Here is a 23593-nt window from a genome sequence, read left to right as displayed (position 1 = left end):
CCCAGGTTTTGGCTGGGAGGAGAGAGCTGTCTCTAGCTTGTGTCCAACTTTGCTGAGACACCCGTGAACTCATCTTGTCACCAGCCTGAAAATTGGGTCATGTTAAACACAGTTCCCTTTATTCCCAGCCCCCTACACAGAGGGTCTTGAGGCTGGATGAAGAGGTAACATGATATAAACCCACAGGATGTGGCAGTGTCCTTCCCTGAGTGGCAGGAGAAGCCCAGGCCTGCCTGTGTGAGGGAGAGCGTCTGAGGGCTCTGGAGCAACACACCCAGCAGAAGACAGGCGAGTACAGCACCCAGGGAGGGAGGTGACAGGGAGCATCAGGCAAAATACACACATGTCCACAGCCCAGAAGGCAAGAGTGAGAGTCCCCCCGCTCCAGCCATGCAGGGGTTCTGCTTGGCCAGAGGAAGGAGTAGGCCCCCCAGGCTCAGCCACCATCATGGCCCCTTGAGACTGGGAGCAGAGGGGCCTGGCATCTCCCTGGGGGCCAGAAAAGGCAGGAGGAGAATTGGCCCTACCTTCTTCTGACCCTGGGAGGTAGAATTTGGGGGAACCCAGGGTCAGCAGGAAATAAACTCATCAAAGGTAGAGCAAGAAGCCCCAGGCCATTCTCCCGAGTTGGAAGATTCCCCCAAGTATCTCTCTGACAGAAGAGAGAAGGGAACACACGGGGAGGAAAGTCCAGTGAGCCGGTGAGAAGGGGGAGGCAAGGTAGGAAGAAAGAGGGTGGGGGAGAAAGGAAGAGACGAGCTGGCAGTGTGAGGAGCTGGTTCGATGGGAGCTACCCACCCAGGGCAGGGCCCAAGGCAGAGACCTGGGGAGAGGCAGCACGAGCCGAGGTCACTTTACCTGCTGGAGAACGAAGGTTTTCATAGCAGCGATGAGGGGCACAAAAGAATGAAGCACAAACACAGCAGGAACTCAAAGCCCCAGGGTGAGAACCCACTACACCACTCCCTAGCGCTGGCTCCCAGCTTCCGGCTACAGCTGTCCCGCTAGACTCCTCTGTCCCTCAAGTGAGTCTGCCTGTGATGCCCGGTGCCCCTTCGTCTGGCACAGAGGCCAGGTGGAGACCAGAGCGGCGCCAGGGAGGCTGGCTAGCGCACTGGGCTGCTAGAGAGATTGCAGCAGGTGACACGGACGTAGTGGAGCTTGGGGGTCGCCAGTCTGCTGTGTCCCAAACTTTCTGACCACTGGCTGGCCCAGCACGGGGAGGTGGTGCTACTTCACTGAGCTGCTTCAGGACCACCTCTAAACTCGAAACCCACCTGAGGCCCCATTTGCTCTTCTGCGATCCATTATCTATCTTTCCCTTCCACATCCCGGCTCTCATCTCAGGGGTCCCTTTTCTTCCTTGTCACTCCTGCTCCTCCTGACTTCTCTACAGAGGTTCTTCTTCTCCCTGCCCCTAGACCCTCCTCTGGAGCTCCGAGGTTTGAGTTACTGCCATGTGAGTCCAGACCTAAGAGCAAAATAGTGTAATTACCAAATTCCTCCAGGACAAAGACGCCTCGAACTGTATTGCACTTTTTAATGTGATTCAGCTCTATGAAAACCTGCAAGAGAGGGAGGGAGGCCGGGGTAAGGCCCACAGGCTCCACCCCTGCCCCACACAGCACACTCTCCCAGCTACAGCCCCACCCACACAAAGAAAGTCTATTTCCCAAAGAGAGGACAGAAGGATCCACACGCACACAACTAAAAAGCGCTAAGAAGCGAAGATAGCAGAAAGGGCATGTACCTTCCGCTCCTGGCCGGAGGAGAAAGCATGGGAGAGAAATGAAGGCGTTAGTTTGAATGGTCAAACCCAACCCGAAGGCCCTGCTGCTGGCCTGGGCTGCCCGCCCGTACCCTCTGCCCAGGGCAGTGCTTGTAAGACACGGTGCCCCAGGGGTCCCCACTCAGCCCATTAGATCTCTACCCTTCCATGCATCCTCCTCCGGCGCAGAGGGCTGGCACGGGCGCAAAGCTCCCCTCAGACTGTCCTCAGGGTGGGAGGTGTTGGTATCCTCCTTGAAACAGGATCCAGGATCTCCCAAGAGGTATGTGGTGATAATAATATCAGCTACCACTTGCTGAGCACCTACTTGGGGTTTTACAAATACGATTTCTAATCTCTGCACCTACTACGTGACACAGTAAATAGTATTACCCCATTTTCTACATGAGGAAACTATGGATCAGAAAGTTTCTTTGCCCATGAACGTGGAAGCTGGGCTTCAAATCCAAGCATGTCCTCACACCGAAACCTGTGCTTTTCCCATTTACCCCAGACTGCACAGCTCCACCAGGAGGTCTGCTGCCTCCTCCACTCCAACTGAACACTGTGTGGCAGAAGAGGGGGCAGGTCGCTATCTCATTACTAACTGTGAGGTGAGATCGAGAACCCGGGCTTTCCTCCCCTTCTCTGCACAGTCTATCTTCTAGGGGCCAAGCCTTCAACCACAGACTGGCTTGGATGGCTGCCCAGAGGGGCTATGCCAAGGGCAGGACGAGGAACAGGGCAGAGCACCTGGGCGTTGCTCAGCAAGATCTCATCTTCAGAGGCCACGGCGCTAAAATGTGGTCAGAAGTCTGCTCCCCAAGAAGTACTGACACCTTTGTGGTCCAGAAAAGCACTTAGGTAGACCCCTCTCTGGGATGGTCCTAAGGTCTTTGGGGTTGGCTACTGCCCTAAGTCCTAGATTGAAAATATACTAAGGGGCTGCTGGCAGCCTGCGCAGCCATTTCCTGTTAAACCAAAGCTGCCCAGCTACGTTCCTGAAAGAGAGCTACAACGGCTAGCGGAGGGAGGGAGACAGCCACGTCAGTCAGGCATCCACCTCCCCTGAGGGTCTGCGGCCTGGCCAGGGTCTGTGGGGCTTCACACATTCGGGTCTGGCTCAGAGCCTCAGGGAGAGGAACCCGGACATCAGGGAAAGAGGAGGGAAGGCACTTGTGTGAGGAGTCAGAGCTGTGAACGGACCTGGGATGATGCGCTGGCCTCAGAAAGGAATTAGCTTAAGGAATGTCCACTGAGAGAAAAAGGTAACACTGTGTTAAAAGACCAAGAGAGAAAAAAAAAAGTCAGCTCCTATGGTGGAATTACAATGAGGGAAAGATGTATCCACAAGTGCTCCCCAATCAAAAGAAAGGGAATGGGGCCTGTGGAGCAGGGGACAGAGTGGGAACACTCAGAGGAAGGAAAAGAACAGGAAGAAGAATCCGCAGAAGAAAAAGGCAAATAAACACACTCTAGAGAGGACAGATACAAGCTACTTACACACAGGCACGCAGGCACGCACGCACACGCAAGCTGCACGCACGCACACGCAAGCTGCACGCACGCACACGCAAGCTGCACGCACGCACACGCAAGCTGCACGCACGCACACGCAAGCTGCACGCACACCAGAAAGACACAAGGAGATCGGCCAGTCTAGACTCTCAAAGCAAAACCACCAAGCAGAAGCATATCCTGGGAATAGAGGAAGGCAGAGACACTGCAGGGGAAGGGCCAAGTGAGACGCTCCCACTCACACTGTGTGGAGTCCAACGGATGGGGCAGCGTGGCCACCTGGCCTCGCTCCTGCCCAGCCTCCCCCACGGGCTCCCTGGTGCACCTTCACAGCGCCAGGTGGTCGCCAACGTCACTGTGCCCTCCCCTGGGGTTTCTTTCCTGGGTCCAGCTGCTCCAGTTCTCCCTCTAGCTCCAGAGGGCCCTCTCTCATGCTTGCTGGGGAAGTACTGGGGGCCTGGACATTGGTCCTTCTTACAGATGGAACGACAGGGAGCCTCGTGCTGCCGCTCGCACCTACCTGATTGTGCATGAATTTGAGGTTGATCCCTTCCAGGGTCACCTGCAGCAGGCCACCCTCACCAGTCTTCAGGTCCTGCACAGGGAACTCGCCACCCAATTCAGGTCCTGTGGTGAGGGAGGGGGCTATCAGCTCACTGGTGAGGTGGGGAATCCCACCCCTGACTTCCCTGCCAGGCCCCTGACACTCAGAAGGACTGGTACAAACAGGGAAGACACTCTCAGGAAAAACTCTCCTCACCGGGTTTGATGCTTTGCTGTCGGGCAGCAGCGCGCTCCATGCTGTCCTTCACACAGTAGTACAGCTCCCGACACTGTGGCACAGGGGGAGAGTGGTCCCATCATGAGGGCTGTCCAGGGTTCCCCACCCACTGCTCTATAATGGCCACTGAAGGCTGGAGGTTGAAGTGAGGGGTAAAATTTTAAGTAGTCCTCCTATTTTTCGGATGTCTTATTCATTGTTGAGGTTATGAATGATAGATCCGGAGCATATGAATAGTATGGCTTTAAAGAAGGCATGGGTACAGACGTGTAGGAATGCTAGATATGGTTGGTCAATACCGATTGTGACTACTATTAGGCCTAGTTGGCTTGACAGAGACAGCTTTAGGTACTCCACCCAACAGCTGGAGACAGAAGTGTGGCTCCAGACATGTGTTTTGGAATTTTAACTTCCCAAAGAGAAACTCACTGTTTGGTCTTCAATGCCTACTAGCCCCAACCCAAACACAGATCCTGCGTACCTTTTTAGTATAGAACTTGTTGAGCTGGGTCTCAGAGCCATTTCTACGCCACAAGCACAACACCTTCGTCTTGGGACAGTAGGTCATGTTGATGAGCTTCTCGTACCACCAGCGCTCATACACTGTTCCGATGTTACTACGCAACACCACACAGTCATCGCACACCTGGAGAAGTGCACAAAACGGCTCAGTGGTTCCTGTCTCTGACAGCCTCTCCCTAGACTGTTTCCTACAGGGAAAGGATGGGACAACTGGTCCTGGGGCATCCCCATGGTCAGGTTTTCTGCCTTACGCTCATGGTGTCCCTAGGTGGAGACACAAAACAGAACTACTGACATGCTGCCTGCTACAAGGATTGTTGGAAGAGATGGAGTCATTAGAAGGAACCGACGTATAAGGGAGGAGGCACAAATCAATCAGTTATTTATTACCTCTTTTTTTTTTTTTTGAGACAGGGTCTCACTTTGTACCCCAGGCTTGACTGCAGTGGCGCCATCTCAGCTCACTGCAGCCTCGACCAGCCAGGTTCTTCCTGCCTCAGCCCCCAAAGCAGCAGGGACTACAGGTGCACACCATCACATTGGCTATAATTTTTTTTTTTTTTTTTTGAGATGGAGTCCCACTCTGTCGCCCAGGCTGGAGTGCAGTGGTGCAATCTCGACTCACTGCAACCTCTGCCTTGTGGGTTAAAATGATTCTCCTGCCTCAACCTCCCGAGTAGCTGAGATTACAGGCACACATCACCACGCTCAGCTAATTTTTGTATTTTTAGTAGAGACAGGGTTTCACCATGTTGGCCAGGCTGGTCTCGAACTCCTGACCTCAAGTGATACACCCGTCTTGGCCTCCCAAAGTGCTGGGATTACAGGCGTGAGCCACCGCGCCCGGCCCAGTTATTTATTACCTCTTATGTGCTCTACGGACTTAAAGTATTTGGAGGAGATCTCATGCCTCCATCTTACAAGCTTAGGAATCATCTTTGTTGACAAACACAAAGGTAGGAGATCATGACAGACTTAACCAAGGAGAAAAATGGAGCTGATGCACTTTCTAATCCTGGGTCTACCCTTTTTCTATAAAAATATTTTAAAAAATTAATTACACAAGTGACACATGAACAATGCTTATTACATAAAAATGATACAATACAGGATGATATAAATTAAAAAGCAAATATCTTTGACACCTTCTTGTTCAACATTCTCTTTCAGGTGAAGTTATCTGTTGTTCTTTTTGAGACGGATCTCGCTCTGTCGCCCAGGCTGGAGTGCAGTGGCGCAATCCCGTCTCACTGCAAGCTCCGCCTCCCGGGTTCACGCCATTCTCCTGCCTCAGCCTCTCGAGTAGCTGGGACTACAGGCACCCACCACCATGCCCGGCTAATTTTTTAATATATTTTTTTAAGTAGAGACGGGGTTTCACCGTGTTAGCAAGGATAGTCTCGATCTCCTGACTTCATGATCCGCCCGCCTCGGCCTCCCAAAGTGCTGGGATTACAGACGTGAGCCACCATGCACAGCCAGTTATCCGTTCTTAAGGCTTCAGATGTTACGGGAGACATTACAGCACAATGGTGAAGGGCACAGGTCTAAAGTCAGCCTGAGTTTAGATTCCAGCTCTGCCATTACTGAGCTGTGCCACCCTGAGCAAGTTCATCTGTGTCCACAATTCCTCACAGGTAAGATGGGGATAGTAACAGTAATAACTTCCTACAGTTACTATGAAGACTAAATGAGTTAATGTGCATAAAGTATTTAAGGTGCACACAAAGCCAGGCACACAGAAAGTACCCTAATTAGCTACTAGATATCAGAACTATGAAACTAATGATTATTACCATGTTGATGGTTCTTACCTCTTTCTCCATCTTAGACCTCTCTTCCTGAGCTCCTGAGCTTCTCAGTGTCTGGATGCTTCACATGTAGCACCTCAAACTCATTGTGTCCAAATCTGAACTCAACATCTCCTCCTGGGCAGATCCTCCTTTTAAGTCTGCTATTTGAGGAAATGGCACCACCATCCACCCAGCTGCCCCAGCCTGAAATGAAGAATTGATGCCCGACTCCTTCCTCTTCCCTCTAACTAACTACACTCCATCACTGAGTCCCATTGGTTCTAGCTCAAATATCCCTGACTGCTCTTCCACTCCCCAACCATTAACTCTTACTCTTTCTTCAAGTCTAAGCTCAAAGGTCAACTTCTCAAAGGAGTTGTCCACAGCTCCTAGGCCCTCTGGTATTTATTCTGCCCCCACTGAGCTTTTTTCATAATGCTCACCATATTTTATAATACTCTTTAATTATCTGATTTCCCCAATAGCTTGTCAATGCTAAGGGCAATAGAAATCACGTCTGTCTTATTCACTGCTATAATCCCAACACCCAACAAAGTACCTAGCATATAATACGTGCTCCACAAATATTAGGTGAGTGAGTAAGGAACACACAAGACTATCAGGTTTAAGCTACTGTATAAGACTTTACTGGAGTTCTAAAGCCTTTGAAGAATCAGTCAAAGTGGCAGAGTAGGAATGGGAAACTTGAGTTCTAGGCCCAGTCTGACTCTGTGGTTATCTCCAGGGGGAAAATGGACAATACCACTCCACCTTTCATAATCCTTTAAGAACATCATGTAAAGGCAGGCAGAACACATTTAGGAGAACACATGATTTCTAAGCTAGAGCATTCTAGTCTAGAGAAATGCTTGTAATATACTGTTATAGTCGCCTACGTGGCTGTTGGAGGTGTAAACTGGTATAGTTTTTGGGATGGCAATTTGGCAAAATCTATCAAAATTTTAAACGTATATAAGCTTGACTTGAAATTTTCATGTCTAGGACTATATCCTATAGAAATTCTCATGTGAGGGTGCAAAAATATATGTTCAAGGATATTCAATGAGCAATTATTATTATTATTTTTTTGAGACAGGGTTTTGCTCTGTCACCCAGGATGGACTGAAGTGGTGCAATCAGAGCTCACTGAAGCCTTGACCTCCCAGGCTCAAGGATCCTCCCAACTTAGCCTCCCCAGTAGCTAGGACCATAGGCATGCACTAGCATGCCTAGCTTATTTTAAAATTTTTTGTGGAGACGGGGTTTCCCTATGTTGCCCAGGCTGGTTTTGACCTCCTGGGCTCAAGCAAACCTCCCACCTCAGCCTCCCCAGTAGCTGGGACCACAGGCATACACCACCACATGTATGACTAATTTTTAAATTTTTTATAGAGACAGGGTCTCCCTATGTTGCCCAGGCTGGTCTCAAACTCTGGGCTCAAGCAATCCTCCTGCCTCAGCCTCCCAAAGTACTGGGATTACAGGCGTGAGCCAACATGCTTGGCCTAATGAGTAATATATAAATATATATTTCTTTTAATTTTTTTTTTGAGACGGAGTCTTGCTCTGTCGCTCAGGCTGGAGTGCAGTGGTGCGATCTCGGCTCACTGCAACCTCCGCCTCCCAGGTTCAAACAATTCTCTGCCTCAGCCTCCCGAGTAACTGGGATTACAAGCACCCACCACCTCGCCTGGCTAATTTTTTGTATTTTTAGTAGAGGCAGGGTTTCACCATCTTGGCCAGGCTGATCTTGAACTCTTGACCTCGTGATCCACCCACCTTGGCCTCCCAAAGTGCTGGGATTACAGGCGTGAGCCACCACACCCGGCATGAGTAATATTTTTTAAAAAAATAGTGAGAGGCACTAGTTAAACCAATTATGGTACACCATACGACATCTAATGGCTAAGCATCCATTAAAGAAAAAAAAAAAAAAGACACGGAAAGGTATATCATTAAGTGAAAAAAGCAAATTATTTAACAATATTTGTAATTTGTTTTTTTTGTTTTTTTTTTTGAGATGGAGTCTTGCTTTGTCACCCAGGCTGGAGAGCAGTGGCATGATCTTGGCTCACTGCAACCTCCGCCTCCGGGTTCAAGCGATTCTCCTGCCTCAGCCTCCCATGTAGCTGGGATTGCAGGCGCCTGCCCAACACGCCCGGCTAATTTTTGTATTTTTAGTAGAAACAGGGTGTCACCACGTTGGCTAGGCTGGTCTGGAACTCCTGACCTCAAGTTATCCACCTGCCTCGGCCTCCCAATGTGCTGGGATTACAGGCTCATGTGAGCCACCATGCCCAGCCCAATATTTGTAATTTGATACCACTTTCATAAGTGCAAAAACAAAATTCCATATAAATAAATTATATTTACACAAATATGCATTTTCAGTAATCTGAAAGGAGTCACATAAAACTCTTCATTACTGGTTACCTCTGGGACAAAGGATTGAAAGGCAGTGAGTAAAACTTTTAATTATTTTTTAACTTTGGCACAGTTTGAAACATTTACAGCATATACTGTTTTACTTCTGTAACTAAAAAAAGGGCAACAAAGACAATTTTTAAAAATCTTTGGCTGGGTATGGTGGCTCACACCTGTAATCCTAGCATTTTGGGAGGCCAAGGCAGACGGATCACTTAAGGTCAGGAGTTCAAGACCATCCTGGCCAACATGGCAAAACCCCATCTCTGCTAAAAATACCAAAAATTAGCCAAGCGTGGTGATGCGTGCCTGTAGTCCCAGCTACTCGGGAGTCTGAGGTAGGAGAATCTCTTGAACTCGGTGGGTGGATGTTGCAGTGAGCCAAGATTGTGCCACTGCACTCTAGCCTGGGTGACAGAGCAAGACTCCATCTCCAAAAAAAAAAAAAAAAAAAAATATATATATATATATATATATATATATATTTTCCTTGGCCAGGTGCGGCAGCTCACACCTGTAATCCCAGCACTTTGGGAGGCTGAGGTGGGCAGATCACTTGAGGTCAGGAGTTCGAGACCAGCTTGGCCAAAATGGTGAAACCCCGTCTCTACTACAAATACAAAAATTAGCCAGACATGATGGCATGTGCCTGTAGTCCCAGCTACTCAGGAGGCTGAGGCAGGAGAATCGCTTGAACCTGGGAAGTGGAGGTTGCAGTGAACCAAGATTGTACCACTGCACTTCAGCCTGGGCAACAGAGTGAGACTCTGTCTCAAAAAAAAAAAAAAAAAAAAAAAAAAAATTCCCAAACTGCTGTCCAATTGATCATGCAGAAAGCAGGCTATGCTCTGAGAAAGGCTAAATCAAATAGCCTTATAGGAGCCACGTGATGGCACAGTGATCATGGTGCACTCTTCCCTGGCATGGCACCACTTCGAGGAAGAGGCATCTATTTGGGTAATGGGTCCAGTCCCACACTCCAGAGACTTAGCATGAGGCTCCCTTTGTACGGTGGTGAGAGTAAGAGTAGTTCAAGGAATCTGCTGGAGATATTTTTTTTAAAGGAAAAGAAAAGGGCAAGAGTCATGTGCCACTTCTGCTGTGGTGCAGATGTCCTAAGTCAGCCCTAGGCTCTGAGAGGCAACTAGCCAAATTCTAACACTTTAAAGGGTGACATGAAAATGACTCCTTCTTGGCTACACTGACATGTATGTTTCTGCTTCAGGGTAAGCCCCTCTTGCGTTTGGTAGACCACCTTTTCAAAAAAACTGTGAATGTGGAATTCAAATTCAGCTAAACCACAGGGGAACAGATAACATAGGCAAAATTTTACTACTTTATATATAGGAGTTGTATTTGGTCCTTAAAATTACTTAGGTCTGTTTCAGAATTAAAAACACAGAAATGAAGAAAACACGGCCAATTTCCTTTATCATCCTGGAGAGTAAGGCTTTTTCTAACCATGTCTCAAAATCCAGAAGCCATGAAAGAAACTATTGATTAATTTAATTATATAAAAGTAGCCAGGCGTGATGGCTCACACCTGTAATCCCAGCACTTTGGGAGGCCGAGGTGGGTGGATCACTTGAGGTCAGGAGTGCAAGACCACCCTGGCCAACATGGTAAAACCCCATCTCTACTAAAAATACAAAAATTAGCCGGGTGTGGTGGCAGGCACCTGTAAACCCAGCTACTTGGGAGGCTGAGGCAGGAGAATTGCTTGAACCCGGGAGGTATAGGTTGCAGTGAGCCAAGATCATGCCACTGCATCCAGCCTGGGCGACAGAGAGAGACTCTGTCTCAAAAAAAAAAAAAAAGTTATATACAAATAAAAAATTTATGTGTGTCAAAAAATACCATAGGCAAAATCAGAAGACAAATGAGGAACTTTCTGGTGGGCAGATCAGGTTGCCCACATCTGAGCCCACTGATGTGTAAGAGAGGGACGACCATATGAGGCAATAGGAAGCGTATAGCACCACTCATTAAGTATTCTTCCCAAAAGAGTGAATCTGAAAGTGATCAAACCTCTAAACTGAACTACCAGTCTATGAGAAATATGTGACAGAGAAACACGCTAATACAAAGGAGACACAATCAGCAAAAAATCTAGAATGTAGGAGACTCCACAGGGCAAACGATCCAATTTCTTCAACAAAATTAATGGCAAAGGGGGTATTACGTGTTATGAGACACTTAAGAATTATATCAACCAAAATTACAAATGCATTGTCCCTCTGACCCACCAATCTCATTTCTGGGAATCCTTAGACACACTTGCACATGTATGAAATGAAGCAGGCACAGCATCATTCACAGTATGACTATCAGTAACAGCAAATTTGGAAGCAACCCAAGGATCCATATGTACTGACTGGTTAAATAAATTAAGGCACAGTCACACAGTGGAATACATGTAGCCATAAAACCAATGGGAAAGCTTTCTTGGTACTGATACAGAAGAGGACCAGGACAATGTTAAATGAAAAAAGCAAGGGATAAAGCAATGGATAAGATGTGCTATCTTTCTGAAAGAAAGGAGAAAAATAGGCCAGGCGGGGTGGCTCACGCCTATAATCCCAGCACTTTGTGAGGCTAAGGTGGGCAGATCACTTGAGGTCAGGAGTTTGAGACCAGCCTGGCCAATATGGTGAAACCCCGTCTCTACTAAAAATAGAAAAATTATCTGGGCATGGTGGTGGGCGACTGTAATCCCAGCTACTCAGGCAGCTGAGGCAGGAGAATCACTTGAACCCAAGAGGCAGAGGTTGCAGTGAGCTGAGTTTGGACCACTGCACTCCAGCCTGAGCAAAAGAGCGACACTCTGTCTCAAAGAAAAAAAAGAAAGGAGGAAAATAAGAATTTGTGTTCATATTTTATTGTTTGCATAAAAGTCCACTGGAAGGCCAGGTGCACCGGCTCACGCCTATGATCTCAGCACTTTGGGAGGCCGAGGCGGGTGGATCAGTGAGGTCAGGAGTTGGAGACCAGCCTGACCAACATGGTGAAACCCCATCCCTACTAAAAATACAAAAAATTAGCTGGGTGCGGTGGTGGGCGCCTGTAATCCCAGCTACTTGGGAGCCTGAGGCAGGAGAATCGCTTGAACCCAGGAGGTGGAGGTTGCAGTGAGCTGAGATCAAGCCATTGCATTTCAACCTGGGCGACAGAGCGAGACTCCGTCTCAAAAAAAAAAAAAAAAAAAAGAAAAGAAAAAAAAATCCACTGGAATTTACAAAGGAAACCAATAAAAGTGGTTGTCTATAGGATGAAGGGGTGAGGGGAGTGGGAAATTCAGTGGAAGGGGACAAGAATGAGTGCAAGACCTCCCAATGTGTACTATTTTCTGTTATTCTGATTTATGAACAATGTGACTATATCATCTATATATAGATATCTTTATGTATATGTGTGTGCGTGTGTGTGTGCACGCGCGTGTATAAAAGAAATGGGGCCGGGCGCAGTGGCTCACACCTGTAATCCCAGCACTTTGGGAGGTCGAGGCAGGTGGATCACTTGAGGTCAGGAGTTCAAGACCAGCCTGGCCAACGAACATGGTGAAACCCCACCTCTACTAAAATACAAAAAATTGGCCAGGCATGGTGGCGCATGCCTGTAATCCTAGCTACTCAGGAAGCTGAGGCAGGAGAATTGCTTGAACCTGGGAGGTGGAGGCTGCAGTGAGCCAAGATCACACCACTGCACTCCAGCCTGGGTGACAGAGCAATACTCTGTCTCAAAAAAAAAAAAAAGAAATGGGTATCATCTACTATATAAAATTTAATTATTTGAATAACAATCTGATAATTTGGCCGGGTGCGGTGGCTCATGCCTGTAATCCCAGCATTTTGGAAGGCCAAGGTGGGTGGATTACTTGAGGTCAGGAGTTTGAGACCAGCCTGGCCAACATGATCAAACCCCATCTCTATTAAAAATAGAAAAATCACCCGGGCATGGTGGCTGGCGCCTGTAATCCCAGCTACTTGGGAGGCTATGGCAGGAGAACTGCTTGAACCCGGGAGGCGGAGGTTGCAGTGAGCCGAGATCAAGCCACTGCACTCCAGCCTGGGTGACAGAGCAAGACACTATCTCAAAAAAACACACACGCAAAAAACAAAAAAACCAATCTGATAATTTAATGATAAATAGATCATGAAGATGAATGAGATAAATGAGAAAAATATCCTGGCATCGGTCCTATGAGTTCCCTGTGACTCTCAATAGCCCTTTGGGCCCCCAGCATGAACCAGCACCTACCTCCATGAAAAAGATATCTCCGTTTGTATCTGTCCCTGCATGTACCACAAATGTCTGCTTCTTCATGTGCCGGCTGCCACTGGACCAGATAGAGAGATCGCGTCCATTCTGATGAAAGAGAGATTTTTTAGGGACAGTCATACATCCCTCTCAGAGGGCTCTGGGCCAAGAATTCCCCATCCAGCAATCAAATTCATATCGGCTTCCTCAGCACAGTCTCATCTGCTGGCCACTGGTCACCAGGGAAGTGGTTTCAGATGTTTTGGTCTCAGAGGCCCTATATCTCTTAAAATTTATTGAAGATTCCAAAGAGCTTTTGTTTATGTGAGTTATATTTATAGATATTTACATACTAGAAATTTAAACAAATTTCTCAAATGATTAATTATAAAAACAATTAATAATTGATTAATATAACCCATTACATAGTAATATAAACATTTTTTATAAAATAACTATATTTTCAAAAAAAAGGGCACGGTTTCACATTTTTGCAAATCTCTTTAATGTTTGGCTTAGAATCAAATAGTTGCATTCTCCTATCTGCCTCTGCATTGAGTCTGTTGCAGTATGTTGCTTTGGTTGAGGTATATGAAAAAAACTTGACCTCACAGATACGTATTTGGAAAATGGAAGAGGATTTTCATAGCCTTTTCAGATAAATAGACGTATTCTTCTTTAACACTATACCAGAACTTGGGAAGCAGAAGCTTCTTTTTTTTTAGAGACAAGGTTTCGCTCTGTCATCCAGGCTGGAGTGCAGTGGCATGACCATAGCCCACCACAGCTCTGAACTCCTGGGCTTAAATGACACTCCTGCCTCAGCCTCCCAAGTACCTGGAATTACAGGCATAAACCACAACACCCAGCAAAAGCAGCTTTTGAAAGTTAGTTGCAGTGTGGAATCTGAAAGCACATCAATGAACATTTTACATTGTTACATTAAAATCCATTTAGGCCACACATGGTGGCTCATTCCTATAATCCCAACACTTTGGGAGGCCAAGTCAGGAGTACCGTTTGAGCCCAGGCAGGAGTTGGAGACCAGTCTGGGCAACAAAGTGAAACCCTATTCTCCATACACTTTTTTTTTTTTTTTTTTTTGAGACAGGGTCTCATTCTGTCACCCAGGCTGGAGTGCAGTGGTGCTCACGGCAGCCTCAACCTCCTGAGCTCAAGTGATCCTCCCACCTCAGCCTCCCAAGTAGCTGGGACTACAGGTGCATGCCGCCATGCCTAGCTAATTTTTTTATTTTTTGTAGAAATGGGGTCTCCCTTGGCTGGGCGCGGTGGCTCACACCTGTAATCCCAGCACTTTGGGAGGCCGAGGTGGGCGGATCAAAAGGTCAGGAGTTGGAGACCAGCCTGACCAACGTGGTGAAACCCCATCTCTACTAAAAACATAAAAATTAGCCGGGCGTTGTGGCGGGCACCTGTAATCCCAGCTACTCATGAGGCTGAGGCAGGAGAATAGCTTGAACCTGGGAGGCGGAGGTTGTAGTGAGCCGAGATCGCGCCGCTGCACTCCAGCCCGGGTGACAGAGTGAGACTCCGTCTCAAAAACAAACAAACAAAAAAAAAGAAATGGGGTCTATGTTCCCCAGACTGAAAAAAAATGTTATTTAAAAATTAAGATCCATATCTCTGCCTTGCATTTTGAGTAGATCTTTTATCCATACTTGAATTTACAACATCATACATTGGTATTTAGAAAATACTGTTGGCTGGGTGCCTGTAATCCTAGAACTTTGGAAGGCCAAGGTGGGCGGATTGACTAAACTCAGGAGTTCAAGACCACAGCCTGGGCAAGATGGTGAAACCCCGTCTCTATTAAAACACACAAAAAAAAAAAAAAAACTAGCCAGGTGTGGCAGCATACGCCTGTACTCCCAGCTGCTCAGGAGGCTGAGGCAGGAGAATTGCTTGAACCCAGGAGCCCAGGAGGCGGAGGTAGCAGTGAGCCAGCATCCTGCCACTGCACTCGAGCCTGGGCCACAGAGCGAGATTCCGTCTCCAAAAAAAAAAAAAAGAAAGAAAATAGTGTTTCACTGAGTTACACAGCTCTTCCAAATGTTGACATATTTTGTAATATTAAATCAATGTTTAAAAAATCACATTCATTAATATCACCACCAATCTCATTAGAAAAGTCTTTAAATATTGGGAAGCTTCAAGTTCAAAACTCTGCCAAAATTCTTATTTTCACTTAAAAGCTGAATCTTATCATTGGCAACAAATACTGTCAGTTGTTTTCCCTGAAACAACAGGCTCACTTGATTAACTGAAGGAAAATGTCTGCCAGTTGGGTACTCTGAATAACCATGGTTTATTAATTGTCCTTTCCAGTAAAAATGATGTTCCATGAACAAAGCGATTAAGTTCACTTGCAACTCAAGGTGAACAAATCAAGGCTGCAAATTGCTTTTCTTCAAAACAACCATCATACTGGGTTTGCAACAGAGATGCTTTATGTGTACTTCCCATTTTGTCACAAAGAATATTAAAAACATTTATAATTAATCAATTTAATAAGAGTAACAGTCTTCACTGCTTCTTCAAGGACATTTACAAGCACAACTGGCATTTTTAAAAAACTAAGAGTGTAAGCCAGGTGCGGTGGTTCACACCCGTAATCCCAGAACTTTGGGAGCTGAGGCAGGCAGATCACTTGAGGTCAGGAGTTCAAGATCAGCCTGGCCAACATGGGGAATGCCCATCTCTACTGAAAATACAAAAATTAGCTGGGCATGGTGGTGCATGCCTGTAACCTCAGGAGCTTCAGCTACTCGGGAGGCTGAAGCAGGAAAACTGCTTGAACTCGGGAGGCAGAGGTTGCAGTGAGCCAAAATTGCGCCATTGCACTCCAGTCTGGGCAACAAGAGACTGAAACTCTGTCTCAAAAAATATATATATATATACAAAAATTAGCTGGGTGGGGGGGCACATGCCTGTAATCCCAGCTACTTGGGAGGCTGAGGCATGAGAATCGCTTGAACCCAGGAGGTGGAGGTTGCAGTGAGCCAAGATTGCGCTACTGCACTCCAGCCTGGGCAACAGAGAGAGAGTCAGTCTCAAAAAACAAACAAACAAAACAAAAATGAAAAACTGAGAGTATATGAAGGCAAGGAATGCAATGGCTGCTGGCATAGTTTGGGGCCATTGTCTTCACTTGGGTTACAGTGCCAGCAGTTTTACCCATCACTGCTTTGGTACCATCAGTGCAAATGTAACCCCGTGAAAACAGCAAATAACATTTTAGAATCATTTGAAATCGTTTTCACCTTCTGAACCCTCAGCAGTTCACAGACCACACATCAAAACTGATGCACTACGATGGTTTTATACAGAGAATCCCATCACAGAACACAGAGACTAATGCCTCATTTACAGTCAAAGACAACTGCTCCATTTTCAAAAACGGGGTGAACTGGACTGCAAGTGACACAAACCAAGAAATGACCCATGGGGAAGCCTAAAGGGTGGCCAGACGTGCTTACCAGGTTTGCCAGCTGATCAAGCACCTCATTGATTTGCTGGCTGTACACAAGCCCAATGTGCGACTTTCCCATTAGGCGCCTCACCTTCTTGCGGATGTCATTCTTATTTACCTGAAAAGCCAACACATGACTCTTAACAAGGGATCTGCTCTCCTCCCGACTGAGGTAGAGAAAAGAGAATGTACAAGTGGGCTTCCCACCATCTGAGAGAAGTGGAATTCTGAAAGACCACATCACTGAACATGGGAGAAAACTTTCAACTGTGTATTCTGCCACCATGAGGGGAAGAAAAGTCCTGGCTCTGTCTTTAGTTAGCTTCTGCAGAAAAGTGGCTCTTAGAGCAGTTCTGGTTCCAGGGGACACTTTCTCCCTATCCCCACTCAATACCACAACGTTCACCCCTACAAGGGCTCTAAAAACACCCAAGGCTCTTCATAGTATAATTCAGAAACAATGACTTAGAGTGGCAACACCAGACTGGGTAGCCAAGACATCTCTGAAGGTTAGGGATCATCATCCTTTCTCAGCCAGAGTCAACTGGTACCCTCCAAATTCCACAGAGTACAGTGCAACTTACACCAGGAAATGAAGCACACCAAGAGGGGCTGGGGGCATTCTCTGCATTTGATCAACTGATCCCTTCACACTTAGGGAGGTTGGGGAGAACAGAAGGAGGAGAAACCCAGTGGCTCGTTCTCCAAACAATTCTCTTCTACCCATCAACTCCAGATTTATGTTTCTCTTTCAGAGCAGAACTCTTCTACTTGGTAACATACTTCTTCCACAGCTATAAAACCAAGTACAACCAAATCAAGTTAAAATCTACTATTACTTTGTTAATGAGTGGCTCTTTTTATAACTATAGAAAATTCTGTAAGATATAGGGCTGTGCTGAAAAACAAATTCTGAGCATCGTTTCTTTTTTTTTTTTTTGAGATGGATTTTCGCTCTTGTTGCCCAGGCTGGAGTACAATGGTGGAATCTTGGCTCACTGCAACCTCCTTCTCTCAGGTTCAAGCAATTCTCCTGTCTCAGCCTCCCAAGTAGCTGGGATTAGAGGCATGAGCCACCATGCCCAGCTAACTTTTGTATTTTTAGTAGAGACAGGATTTCACCATATTGGTCAGGCTGGTCTCGAACTCCTGACCTCTGGTGATCTGCCCGCCCTGGTCTCCCAAAGTGCTTGGATTACAGGCATGAGCCACCGCGCCTGGTCCTGAGCATCCTTTCTAAGGTTTTAAAATCTACTATTGTAAAAAAAAACTTAATTCATTGTATTTTGTGGGAAGCTCTATTGGCACCCTAAAACTACTTAGTAAAGAGAGACCACATATATCTCAAAATAAATAAATAATGGCTGGGTGTGGTGGCTCCTGCCTGTAATCCCAGCACTTTGGGAGGCTGAGGCAGGAGGATCACTTGAGGTCAGAAGTACGAGAGACCAGCCTGGCCAACATTGTGAAACCCCGTCTCTACTAAAAGTAGAAAAATTAGCCAGGCATGGTGGCAGATGCCTGTAATCCCAGCTACTTGGGAGGCTGAGGCAGGAGAATTGCTTGAACCCGGGAGGCAGAGGATGTGGTGAGCCAAGATCGCGCCACTGTACTCCAGCCTGGGTGACAGAGTGTGACTCTGTCTCAAAAAAAAAGAAAATGAAAATAAATAAATAAATAAATACTATGGAATCATCAGTTCTTGGTCGGGTGCACTGGCTCATGCCTGTAATCCCAGCGCTTTGGGAGGCCAAGGTGGGTGGACCACTTGAGGTCAGGAGTTTGAGACCAGCCTGGCCAACATGGTGAAACCCTGTCTCTACTAAAAATACAAAAACTAGCTGGGTATGGTGGTGTGCGCCTGTAATCGCAGCTACTTGGGAGGCTGAGGCACAAGAATCACTTGAACTGGGGAGGCAGAGGTTGCAGTGAGCTGAGATTGCGCCACTGCACTCCTGCCTGGGTGACAGAGCAAGACTCCGTCTCAAAAAAAAAAAAAAAGAGAATCATCAGTTCTTCCTACAACACTCCTTAGTAAAACTGGCTGGCAGCTTCAGATAAATGGAACATTTGTAAGCCGGCAGAGAGGCCTCAGACTTTCAATCAAGAAGATAGCCCTAAGTTAAGATACCTTGATAGCTTCCCAGCTACCCCGAAATTTAGGCGACAGGAACAAGCCTTGCCCCTCTAGGATCAGCGGAGCTGGACACAGCAAAATTGACATTACCTTCATTAGCAGCATGTAGGAGATGAGGTTGTGCAAAAGTGTGGCCAGCAAGCGATCTTCATCATCTTCCAGGCGCTTCCGGTCATGTTCTCCAAGGGACAGGTACCTAAGGAGAAGACCAAGCACAAGTCAGCCCTCAAGTGGGAGACCACAGAACTAACTGGGAGGAGGCTGAGTTTGCTGATTCCCAATGGTTTCCTAAGCCCCATACCTGTCGATCATTTCCTGGGGACCCTGGTCCATACCCATCCCTTCTCTCTCCAACATCACAGCATCTAAGAAGGCATCTTCCCAGAATTGCATTTGGTCCCATAAAGTAGAACGCTCTTTGCCTGCATAGAATAAAGGTTTCTTAGGGGGCCTATTTAACATTTAAGAATATAGCTGCCAAACAAAAATAAAGAGTAAAGTCCAGATAAAAGGGAATAATTACAAATTCCAGGGCAAAGGAAACACAATCTTTCTACCCCAGATCTAACATGCCTGCCACCAGCCCCAGATGCCTCCAAGTAAGGCCCAGTCCCTCCCAAGGAGGAGGGATGAACACAGCACACAAATAAATGTGGTTACTTATAGAAAAGGTCTCCATAGCTGCATCCTCTAACTGGTCCCACATGGATCCTTTGTCCCTTCCTGCCAATTTGAGAGCAGGAAGGACCATGGTAGCAAGAAAGGAAAGAAAGGAAGACAGAAAGGCAGAGGCTGTTGATTAACATCAAAACCCAATCTTGTGCAGTTTTCACCCACTGCTTGTTCTGGACCCAGTAAGTCGCTTGCTTCAGGTATAAAACTGCTATCTAATGTTAGCATTAAGATCAGTAGAAAGACAACCAGCTACTTGTTCAGTGTGACCCTCTCCCCTGGCTGAGTCAGCTTTCTCCAGTGCAAAGGGCCTTCCCAGTGTGTTTCTCACCTAGGAGTCCCTCATAGAGATAGACTCGCTGGCTCACATCTTCAGAAGCACGAATGGGGCTGCCTGCCAGCTTCTCCTTTATGCTTGGCTTCAAGCTGTGGGCTTTACCCTAGAGAGAAGAGGTGATAGGTCAGTGGCCAGAGGTAGCAATGAATAGAGACAAAGGAAACCACGCATTTCACTAAGAGGCTCTCACACCAGTCACCATCCATTAGCAACATAAACTCCAGTACCCCTGCTTCTGCAAGTCCACTTACGCTGCTTTCTGTTACTGCCTTCTAAACTATACAATAAAGTTTTCATTTTTGACTTATCTTTACTCCTTAGTCTCTGTAAGGTTATTTTCTCTTTAAAGCAACAAAAACAACAATCAGATTAATTCTCTGTATAGCAACATAACACAGCAGAAAGAACCCAGGGTTTGCCATCAGACTGACCAAAGTTCAGATCCGTGCCTCTTATTAGCTGTGTGACCTTAGGTACAGAAATCAGCTTCTCTGAGCCTCATTTTCCTTATCTGTCAAAGGAAGGTTATAATACCTACCTCATAGGACTACTTTACAAGAATTAAATTTGAAGATACATATAAGGCACCTAACAGTACCTAGCACCTGGCCAGTAACTGAGAAATGTTCATTTCTTCTTTCCTATCAACTCTTACTGACCCTAAAAAATATCACTAACTTCATCTGCTACTTCTGAGTAGATTTTCTATTCATTAAAAGATTTTCAGCTGGGTGCAGTGGCTCACGCCTGTAATCCCAACACTTTGGGAGGCCAAGGTGGTTGGGATCACCACGTCAGGAGATTGAGACCATCCTGGCTAACATGGTGAAACCCTGTCTCTATTAAAAATACAAAAAATTAGCTGGGTGTGGTGGCATGCACCTATAGTCCCAGCTACTCGGGAGGCTAAGGCAGGAGAATCGCTTGAACCCTGGAGGCAGAGGTTGCAGTGAGCCAAGATTGCACCACTGCACTCCAGCTTGGGTGACAGAGTGAGACTCCAGCTTGGGTGACAGAATGAGACTCCATCTCACCAAAAAAAAAAAAAAAAAAAGATTTTCAACTAGATCAGAGGTAGGTAATATCATGCCATTTCACAACACATGAAATAGAGTAAGTAGAGAGGCAACTGATCAAAGGTTATTGGGTAAGACCTAATCAGTGTGACTAAATACCAGTCTCCTGGTTCACAGCCCAATATTTTACTAAATGGAGCACGTGACTTTATATAATTTATTTCTTATTAAAACAGCCTTGTTTGAGCAAAAAAATTTAGGTCGCTACACTCAGCAGCTCTGTATAAAGAGCCCTTGCTCACCAGCATAGAACAAATATGAATTTGTCCCAGAAAGATGCCAGAAAAGGTAGCACACTGAAGCTGAATGGCTTCCTGCAAGACCGATACTCCATCATACCTATTTTAATACATTTGGAATTAAAACACACTGGAATAATTTCAAATACTCTTATTAAAGCAGCTCACTTTGGCCAGGCATGATAGCTCACATCTATAGTCCTGGCACTTTGGTAGGATGAAACAGGAGGATCACTTAAGCCCAGAAGTTCAAGACCAGCCTGGGCAACATAGCAAGACCCTGTTTCTACCAAAAAAAAAAAAAAAAGTATAAAAATCTCAGCCAGGAGGGATGGTGCATGCCTACAGTCCCAGCTACTTGGGAGGCTGAGGTGGGTGGATTGCTTGAGCCCAGAAGTTTGAGGCTGGAGTAAGCCATGACTGCACCAAGCCATAACTGCACCCTGCACTGCAGTCTGGGCACCAGAGCAAGACCTTGTCGCAAAAGTAAATAAATAAATATTTTTAAAAAGTAACAACAAAAAAAAAACAGCCTAGGGGAGTAATGTCAGCAAGATGGCCGAGCAGCCCCTAAAGCACATCCCCCTCACAAAGAGAAGTAGAGTAATAAACAGCTATACTTTTAACAAAAATAACTGAGGGAGACTGTGGGGGTGCATCAGAAGGGTGACAGGAATGCTGATGAGCACAGAAACTCAGGATGGCCACATAGAGAACAGATGGCAATATCAGGCCTCCCCCCCATCCCCCTTCCCCCATCTAGGATCAGCTGGGAACAAGGAGGAACTTCTCCCCACAGCAAGGAAGTAAGCAAGACAATTCTAGAAACTGCCACCAGCACCTTGGACACCTACAGACTTCACCACTGGCTTCCCTACAGTCCTCTAGGCACTAAGCCCAGCTGAAGGAGCTGCCTGGAGTCCATACAGCTGTGCTCCCTCCAGAGAAGGAGCCAATACTATGCGCCAGCCCCTGTGGCCTGTGCAGCTACTGTGCTATGCCATCTTGGAAGTGGAGCTACAGTGGGATTGTGTTTTGCTCTGGGGACAGATGGCCACAGCTCCCCTTCATTCCTGAGGCTAAGCCACCAACAAACCACTCTAGCCTGATGTCTTGACAATCTAAGCCAAGCTGTGAGCAGCTATTACATGATTCCCCAAGAGGCCAAGTGGAGGCAGAGCCACTCCACCTACCCCTCCCCACTCCCCTTGGGCTGCAGCTGAAGCAGTACCCTATCCACTAGGAAAACAGTACTTAGACTGCTCAGAGCAGTCAGGCCTCCCTGGTGCCTAAGGTGAAGAAGCAATCTGTATCCCAGGGAATGGTGCCTTGGCCACCCAGGGCAGTCATGCATCCTAGCACCTAACTTGAAGCGGCACCCTGCATTCCAAGGATACTGTGCCTGGGTCACCCAGAACAGTCATGCCCACACTAGGCCTGTGCTAAAGCAGCACATTGTCCCCAGGGGAATTGGTGGCTGGCCAAGCTGAGCAGCTACGCATTCCAGGGCTGAGCTGACACAGTACCCCATGTCCCAGGAAACAGAGCAGTGGCTGAGCTGAGATACCTTGCCCTAGCCAAACAACTCCAGTACCCTGCTTCCCTGGAACTGGACTTGCCCCTAGAGTCTGAGCTGCTAAGATACCCTCTTCCTGGGGAGTGGAGTCATTGCTGTGCTGCTCCCTGACCCCCAGGGCCCAAATGACAGCTGTGCTCTGCCATGCTGGGGTATTCGCTGCCATTGCACTTGGCTTCACAGAGTCTAGGATACAGCCAAGCCCCACCATCCTGGAGTCTAGAGTCACTACTACATGGTGCCTCATTCCGTGGGACCTGAGCTGCCACTGAGCCCTATTGGCTCAGATCCCTGAATTGCAGCTGTACCCTGCTCCCTAGGCCCAAAACTCCAGAGCACCCCTTCTTCCACAGAGTAAGGCCAGTGCTATGGCCTATCCCCCAGTATTAGAATCACAGTTATGAGCCAGTCCCCTGGGCCTGAGCTGCTAGCGGGTGCCTCAGATCCTGGCTCTGTGGGCAACCTACATCCAACCTTGCCACAGAGAGCAAATCTGTACCCCAATACCCAGGTGCCACAATAGGTTTGTGAGACCCTAAGCCTGGAAACCTGACTCCACAGCTACTCCACGCATCTGTACCTGGAACCCAGTGCCTCTGCAGCTGCTTGTAGGCCATGTCAGTCAGACCTGACACCAAGAGGGATTCTCTTGGCTGAGTCACTCCATTGTGAGGAAAATGAGAATAGGAGGACTCCAAAACTCCTTGACACCAAGGATATTAACAACATATACCACCACTGCCACTGCCACACTTCTATAGCCTAGGACTCTTGAGGCACCCATAGTTATTGCTCATGTTGAATGCAGCTGAAGAAGCTACACAGAAAACATACCACTACATCTATCCAGAAACAGAGTTGCCATACCCTTCCCAACTGGCACACTAAAACCCAACTGCATGTGAAAGTCTTTCTCTTTGAAAGCCACTCCAGAGAGTTTGGAAGAAGTGACTGTTCTGCCAGATGTGGGGTATCAACACAGAGACATAAGAAACATGAAAAA

At 47.0% G+C, this 23593-nt stretch overlaps 1 protein-coding gene across 50 annotated transcripts in view; it reads right to left on the bottom strand.

Moving 5' to 3' along the window:
- The window catches only part of MADD (MAP kinase activating death domain), a 60159-nt gene that overhangs the window by 1732 nt on the left and 34834 nt on the right, over window positions 1-23593 (bottom strand). For 22 of the 50 annotated variants that reach the window (XM_034932530.3, XM_055093673.2, XM_034932533.3 and 19 more), the window contains 9 exons: window positions 19694-19802; window positions 19351-19413; window positions 18992-19112; window positions 18781-18886; window positions 16561-16671; window positions 13064-13171; window positions 4549-4713; window positions 4047-4119; window positions 3807-3913 (listed from right to left, as the gene is read on the bottom strand). In XM_034932530.3, coding sequence (XP_034788421.1) covers window positions 3807-3913; window positions 4047-4119; window positions 4549-4713; window positions 13064-13171; window positions 16561-16671; window positions 18781-18886; window positions 18992-19112; window positions 19351-19413; window positions 19694-19802 — 963 coding nt within the window. Of the gene's footprint in view, window positions 1-1495; window positions 1566-3806; window positions 3914-4046; window positions 4120-4548; window positions 4714-13063; window positions 13172-16560; window positions 16672-18780; window positions 18887-18991; window positions 19113-19350; window positions 19414-19693; window positions 19803-23593 lie in introns of all 50 variants that reach the window. The other 28 variants (XM_055093657.2, XM_055093658.2, XM_034932508.3 and 25 more) reach the window with 2 other exon arrangements.

Source organism: Pan paniscus, chromosome 9, assembly GCF_029289425.2.
Source record: "Pan paniscus chromosome 9, NHGRI_mPanPan1-v2.0_pri, whole genome shotgun sequence".
NCBI lineage: Eukaryota > Metazoa > Chordata > Mammalia > Primates > Hominidae > Pan > Pan paniscus.
This window is presented reverse-complemented; position numbering and strand designations above follow the sequence as displayed.